The sequence below is a fragment of the Lynx canadensis genome, chromosome D3, assembly GCF_007474595.2.
Source record: "Lynx canadensis isolate LIC74 chromosome D3, mLynCan4.pri.v2, whole genome shotgun sequence".
NCBI lineage: Eukaryota > Metazoa > Chordata > Mammalia > Carnivora > Felidae > Lynx > Lynx canadensis.
Genome location: NC_044314.2, coordinates 59,884,549 through 59,892,230, shown reverse-complemented (window position 1 = coordinate 59,892,230; position 7,682 = coordinate 59,884,549). Strand labels below are relative to the sequence as shown.

At 46.3% G+C, this 7,682-nt stretch overlaps 1 protein-coding gene across 1 annotated transcript; it reads right to left on the bottom strand.

Annotated features, from left to right (window-relative positions):
• Window positions 1-305: 305 nt before the first annotated feature.
• Window positions 306-3,658, bottom strand: TXNDC2 (thioredoxin domain containing 2). The gene is made up of 2 exons (XM_030335755.1): window positions 3,196-3,658; window positions 306-2,884 (listed from the first exon to the last, which is right to left on the bottom strand). The coding sequence occupies exons 1-2, from the start codon at window positions 3,293-3,295 to the stop codon at window positions 1,269-1,271; spliced, it is 1,716 nt and encodes a 571-aa protein (XP_030191615.1). The 5' UTR covers window positions 3,296-3,658; the 3' UTR covers window positions 306-1,268.
• Between the last annotated feature and the right edge of the window lie 4,024 nt (window positions 3,659-7,682).

The window sequence follows — 7,682 nt, the reverse complement described above, 5'->3', positions numbered from 1 at the left end:
GCTCAGTCGGTTAAGCGTCAGACTTCAGCTCAGGTCATGATCTCACGGTTCGTGGGTTCGAGCCCCGCGTCTGGCTCTGTGCTGACAGCTCAGAGCCTGGAGCCTGCTTCGGATTCTGTGTCTCCCTCTCTCTCTGACCCTCCCCCGTTCATGCTCTGTCTCTCTCTGTCTCAAAAATAAATAAACGTTAAAAAAAATTTTTTTTTAATTTGTTAAGAGGTTAGACCTCATATTATGTGCTCTTACCATCACCACCACCACAACAAAAAAGACGACATACAAGGAAACCTCTGGAGGCGATGGGTATGTTTATTATCTTGATTGTGGTAATATCATAAGTCCACGCATATGTCCAAACTCATCAAATCGTATACATTAAATATTTGCTAGTATAGGTGTACGTATCCCATACACATTTTTCTTTTGTAAACACAAAACTCTGGACCAAGCCACCATCTGTGACCCAGACCTGGGCCTTTGGGCTCTGAGACATCTGGGAGCAGGTTTTAGAAACCCAGTTACCAGGAGACAAAGTAAGAAATCTGCCACCGGGGAGCTGATGTCATAATGGCACTGAGGATCACCCTGACTTTGACTTGAGTAATAAAGCGCTCGGTCTGAGAAACCAGAAGCTTTGGGCTCTGTCGAGGTTTTTGTGGGCGTGATTAGTAGAAAAAGGCCTGCACTCGAGATCTGGGAAGCTGGCTTTGAGCTTGGCTGTGCCAGCCACGAATCCCACGCGGGGTGGGTGAAACCATGGGATTTCCAGAGTCCTCCAGAGCACTCCCTGCACCCAGAGGAGGTTAGGTATGATCTGTGGATCTTTCAAATTCTGTGTTTCCCAAAGTATCCTATCAGAAACCCCAAAAGATATGTGAGCATGAGAAAAGAAGTCTCCACTCATCTTTCAATCATGTACTTGTACCGAAGAACTGTCTCAATTTCCACTGTTGCCACAAACACCAAATGAGCTGGATTTCCAAGGGTGAGTTCCCAAACAAATCACAATACAAAAATACGAGACAGGTGGACTCCCAATCTCCACCAAAGGAAACTTTACTATCAGCCTTTCCTACCAATGAAAACATGGTCACAGTAGGCTTCAGTGCTTCACCACTTTTCGAAAAGGTGGAGTTAATACTTAATAATTTATGAGCAGGGGGCCATTCAGACACACACTTTTGTTACGCCTCACCTTCTTTGGTAAATAAAAAAGCAATCACAAACTATCACGAGCCGACTGTCTACAATGCTGTCAGAATCCACAATTACTTTAACTCTGCAATGATCGCTTGGAGTTTTTCTGTAACGGCGCCGCAAAATTCGCCCACCTTTTCTTCTTTCTTATAAAACTGAAAGGTTGGGATGCACATGATCTCAAGGTCCTTCACCAGCTCATCACACTCATCAGCATCCACTTCCAGGAACACCACGTCCTCGTACTTGACAGACAAGGAATGGAAAAGGGGCTTGATGGTCCTGCAGGGCCCACACCACGTGGCTGAGAAGTCCACGGCCACCAGCCTCTCCCCAGCCTCCTTGAGCGCCAACTCGAAGTCCTCCTTGCTTAGGATCATCTTCACCAAGTCCACTTCCAGAAGCTCCATTGACCCTGATGCCTTCAGGACGTCTCCTTCTATGGGCGGGATGGCTTCTTTTGAGGACTTGGGGATATCACCTTCCTTAGGCTGGATGCTGTCTTCTGAGCAATTGGTGTCACCCTCTCTGGGCTGGATGCTGTCTTCTGAGCATTTGGTGTCACCCTCTCTGGGCAGGATGTTTTCTTCTGAGGACTTGGGGCTGGGGATGTGTTTGGACAGGGTAGATTTCACTAATAGCTTGGGGCCGTTGATCTGTTTAGATGGGAAAGGTTTTGCTGAGAACTTAGGGGTGTTGGCCTGTTTGGGCAGAATGGATTTTGCTAAGAACTTGGGACTCTTGCCCTGCTTAGGCAGGATGGTTTTGGCCGGGGACATGGGGAGGTTATCCTGCTTGGGTGGGATGTTTTTTTCTAAGGAAGTAGACATTCCATCCTCCTGCAGCAGGGTGGTTTTTTCCGAGGAACTGGGGGTGTCACCGTGCTTGGGTGCAATAATTTTTTCTGAAGAATTGGAGCTATCAGCCTGCTTGGGTGGGATCCTTTCTTCTGAGGGATTGGGGGTATCACTCTCCTTGGGTAGAATGACTTTTCCTGAAAAATTTGGGGTGTCAGTCTGCTTGGGTGGGATGCTTTTTGCTGGGGAATTGGGGGTACCAGCCTGTTTGGGTGGGATGCTTTTTGCTGGGGAATTGGGGATATCAGCCTGTTTGGGTTGGGTGATTTTGGTTGGGAAATTGAGGGCATTGCCATGCTTGGGCAGGATCATTTTTGCTGAAGAATTGGGGATACTGCCATGCTTGGGTTGGATGATTTTTGCTGAAAACCTGGGGGTGTCAACCTGCTTGGGTGAGATGGATTTTGCTGAGAAACTTGGGATGTTAGCCTGTTTGGGTGGAACGGGTTTTGCTAAGGGATTGGAGATGCCAGCTTGCTTGAGCGGGAGAATTTTTTCTGGAGAATTGGGGGTATCAGCCTGCCTGGGCAGGATCATTTTTGCTAAAGAATTGGGGATACTGCCCTGCTCGCGAGGGATGATTTTTGCTGAAAAACTGGGGGTGCCAGCCTGCTTGGGTTGCATGGTCATTGCTGAGAAATTGAAGATGTTACCGCCCTGTGCCGGTGGGAATATGACCTTGAGCTGTGGACCTTTGGATTGCTTTGCAGGCATGTGTTGTATGTTGTCGGCCTCCGAAGCCGAGGCCTTCTCCTGGATGTGTGCTGTGTCCAAGAATTCTGGGACCAGGGGAGCCACGTGGCTGGACAGACCCTGTAATAATGGACTTTCTGAACAAAAAAGTAAATAAGTAAAAATGCAAAAGAGGAAACAACAACAAAAATTCTTATCACGTACTCCAGGGAAGACCAATGCCATGGTTAGAGCCCACAAATGTAGTTTTGTGAATGACGCATCACTGTGAAAAATCACATTCAACAGAAGGCCAAGCAGCATGTGATTACGCATATCTTTTGGTAGAGTTTTTTTAAAACTACAACTTTTCTCTGCTTCAATACTGCTGTCTGCTCCTTGAGCACATAGGTCCCTAAGGTGACCTCCCCCCCCCACCCCGTCCCCTGCCCCCGCCCCCCTCCCTTACCATTAGCGTCACCTTGATCGGCTTCCTGTTTCTCTGGACTCACGTTCGGATCTTCCGGGGTTCCAGCTCTATCACTTTCCACTTCCTGTTCCTTGTCCATATCCACTCAGACTTCACACGTGCCTCAGAGTGGAGACGAGGCTGTACCCTCCAACTTTCTCCAGCCTCTCCTGCCTGACATCATAATATGAGTAACGACTTGCATTCGGGTGGTACTCACGGCTGGCTTTCCCTCTTTGTACTCAGAGCAGTAGTATTCGAGAGTCTCGTGACAGCCTTGGTTATGGTGGCCGTGCCGTGTGTTAGGCTGTGCCCGGTGCCTGATGTGCATTCATAAGCATTATTTCCTATAACACAACAAACCACTGAGGTAAGTACCATTATGATCCCCGCCTTGCAAACAACAATATTGAGCCCTGGAGAAGTTATGTAACTTGCTCAAGGTCACAAAGCCAGGAGATGGGCGGGTTCCAAGCCTGCTCCCTGAACGCTACGCCGAACTGTGCCGTTTGCCAAATCCCTGCCCAGCATGGTAACTCGAAACCACCTTTCCTACAACCTTCCTCTAGGACTCTCTGGCTCCAGCTGTCCCTTTCTGACTCACCCGCCCTAACCATCTAAGTGTTTCCTCCTAATCACGTTACCCTCCTCTGCAAAGTCCTGCCTGACCGTCAGGTGTTCGATTTGACTATTTGGAAGGGAGTAGATTATGACCCAGAGAAATTCCCTGAGAAGAGGTGAAAACGTCACACCTTCCATCCCAATAGATGGGGAGCCAAGAGAACAGGTACATACATGTGTTCAGAGGAAAGCTGACAGCAGAGGAGTATTTGCCTGGGCTCCATTGGGGAGGCCAGGAAACACCCACATTCACATGGACTCCTCATCGACATGGCAGCGTGGGTCACTGGCAGAGGGTGTGACTGGATTCTTGGGCCTGGCGCGGGCTCCTGGCCCCACAGCCTGCTGTACCCATGCCAGGGATCTGGAACTCCTGCACAGCCAGTGCTGGGGACGCGAGCGTCCCGCGAAGACCGGCAGACCTATAGGGGCCTCGAGGAAGAAGCGAGAAGCCACTATGAAGGGGGATTTGTGATGAGAGGGCAAAGACTGGAGTGACAGGTTCAACCAGTGGGTGAGAGCACGGTGCCCCAACCCCTAGATGGGCCCGGTGGTCCTCAGCAGTCCTTAGTCGAGGCAGCAGGCCAGACTAGCCACTTTACATGCAGAATCGGAGCCAGAGGGCCGGGCCACAACTGGGCTGCACGGCCCTGTGCACCCAGATATTGTGGAGAAAGGGGAGGAATTGGAAAGACTGAGCTGCTACCAGAATGAGAAAGCGTGCATCAGGCTGAAAGTGCACAAGCAGGCAGATTGAATTCCTGCCCCTCACTCCTCGAATCCCCATCGAGACAAGGCTCGTGGAGGAAGGAGATCCACTGTAGGACAATTTTAAAGCCATAGTATATTTGCACATCTTCATGAAAGTGAGGAGATCTGTGACCATGGTACATTCATACTTGGGGACCCGAGCTGTGTTTTAGGTTTGGCAGAGTTGGTCGAATTATTTCTCCTCTTCAGTCTGAAATTCAGATGGATTCCAAGAAACCGGAAATATCAACGCCTCTGAATCATTTTCATTCAACTTGTCATAAAATGTATCTTTTTCCCTTAAAATGTATTTTCTCCTTCAGCACAAGCTGGCCCCCAAATTGCTCCTGAACCCTTATGTCAGTTGTGGTTCTGTGAGGGAAACAATAAATCAGCTATTCTAGGCATAGAAAGATTTATCTAATTATAACGTAGCTGGAAAGGCTGCCTTTGGGCTACATACCCTGGAATAATTCCTAGAAAAATGAGCAGGGCTGCAGACCTGGCCTGCCAGGGGGTGCGACCTTCATGATATCAGGAAGGCAGGAATCAGAAAGTTGCCGCTAAAATGGTTGACTTCAAGAACTTTCTGTTCCAGCTGCCAACCAAGGGTGAGAGAGCCACCGCTCCAACTCCCTCCCAGCTCAAAACTAGGGCTGAACTAGAAAGCTAGGGCAGAGAGAGGACAAAGTTGCAAGATGATGGCTTCCTTCGCATGCGGGTCCATCTACTGGTGGAATCGGTTTTGTATCCAGAACCCTAGGGGAGGCCAAAAAATGTGGTCTTCAGATTTCCAGCCTCTGTAGTTCAGGGAGCCACACTAGAAGTTGGAATAAACACTGCATGGAAATTCATTTCTACCCCACGCTCGCAATGACGACACGACAGTCTAGTTTTTACACACTAGGCTGGCACAATTTTTTGGTTTTATAATTACAAAAATAATACATATTCATGATACAAACGTGAGGAAACACACGAATAAAAAAATAAGAATAAGATTGGCACTCAAAGTAACAATCTTCAAGGATCACCGTTACCAATACTGTGATGTATATTCTTGTCTTTCTTGGATTTATACTACCGTAATCCTTTTCATGGAAGAATATATCTTGAATCCTCTCTTTTGGATTTTGAACCTCCAGAACAGTGAGACGTACACTTCTGTTGTTTAAGCCACCCAGCCCTAGCAAACTAATATGGCAGCCATAGACATGGGCATGGCTGTGTCATAATAAAACTTTATTTACAAAAACAGGCAGGACATAGCTGGCCAATCCCTGCCCTATATAATCATTTTTAATGATTGACTAATGTTCTTTTTAAAGGATGAACTACAATTTACTTAAATCATTTCATATTGATGGATATAAAGGATGTTTTTATTATTTGCCGGTGTAAGCAATATAACAATAAGGATTTATAGATAAATGTGTTCACATATTCTTAATTATTTTCTTAGAATACAATTCTAGAGGGGCACCTGGGTGGCTCAGTCAGTTAAACGTCCGACTTCAGCTCAGGTCATGATCTCATCGTTCATGGGTTCGAGTCCCATACTTGGGGTGGGGATTATGTTCCATCTCCTTGAGGGAGGGGTATCTACATAATTTTATTTGGAATTTTTCTGTTTGGGAGGTTTGTCTCTCCCATCCTCCATTTATTTATTCCATTCATTTATTTACGTTAGTGTCGACTCATGGACATTTGTTTTATACCTTGGGTTATAATCCACTACTATGAAATTTATTTGTTGCTCACATCCTCTCAGCTTTGACCACTGAGAACTCTTTCAGTTGGCTCCCGTGTCCTTTTGATTTACACACCCCTGTAGTTTTGTTTGTTGAGCATGTCCTTGCCTTCTGGCACTACAAGATGCTCCAGGCTCATCCTATAGATTCACTGCCATATCCCTAGAATCGTCCATTTCTTTAATGAGCCCTGCTTCCTTTTATTGCAGAATGGTATTTAGAAAACAAAATCTGAGCTGGGTGTGCTTGTTGATACTGGGTGCCATTGCCTTTAGACTCAGTGAGCATAACTAGGAACTGGATACAGATGTAACTAACCCGTGCACACACACACCTTTATTGCTATTTCTATATCAGTATCTGTATTAAGCGAACTATGAGTTCATATTGATGTCCTTGACTTTAATTCAGTACCACATGGTTCATTGTAGCCTTCCCCCAAGCTTGTCTGTAAACTTCTATTCCAAAAGTGACTTGGTCCCCACTGTCTGCCACTCATTTATTTATTTGTCCAATTCCAGTAGACACATATAATGGTTTCAGAATGGTTAACCTGTCCCTCCATGGTAAACAGCTTCATCACGTAGAACACAGCGCTTTTGTACAGTTCCTTTTGTCTTTATAGGCTTATCGTTTCTAGTCATTGCCAAAGTTACTTAGGTCGGCCTCTTCCCCCCCCCCCCACCCCTTCAATGAAATTATGCCATACATTTGTAGTAGGTATTTTCTTTTGTCACATTCTGCATTTCATTCTGGGATCCCCTACCCTCTGGACTGAATTTTTTTCCAAATTTGCATACATTAAGGTTCACTCTGTGCTGTGGAGTCCTCTATGTTTGACAAATGAATGTTATTATTATTCATCACTACAGTACCATACAAAATAGTTTCACTGCCCTAAAAAAAAATCTATGCTTCACCTAGTCAACCCTCACCCTCTTGCAAATTCATGGCAGCCACTGATTTGTCTCTGTAGCCTTGCTTTTTCTAGGTTGTCACATAAATGGGGTCATATAATTTGTAGCCTTCTCAGATTGACTTCTTTCGCTTAGCAATATGTATTTAAGATCCCCCATGCTGATTTTTGTGTCAATGGTTTGTTTCTTTCGACCACTGAATAGATAATAAAGCATTTTAACTAAACTATAGGAGGCAGATCTAAGACAAGAATTTGAGCGCAGGTATTTATTTGGGGCATGATCCCAGGAGACATTGGTAGGGCAGTGGGGAGGGAATCAAGCCAGCTGTCACTGTGCGCACTAGGGGTCACTCCCACTGGGGACTGGGGGAGAGTACAAAGCATACCTCAAGCGATCCTTCCTTCCTTCCTTTTGGGTGCTCTTTCCGGGGGCATCAAGTCTGGCA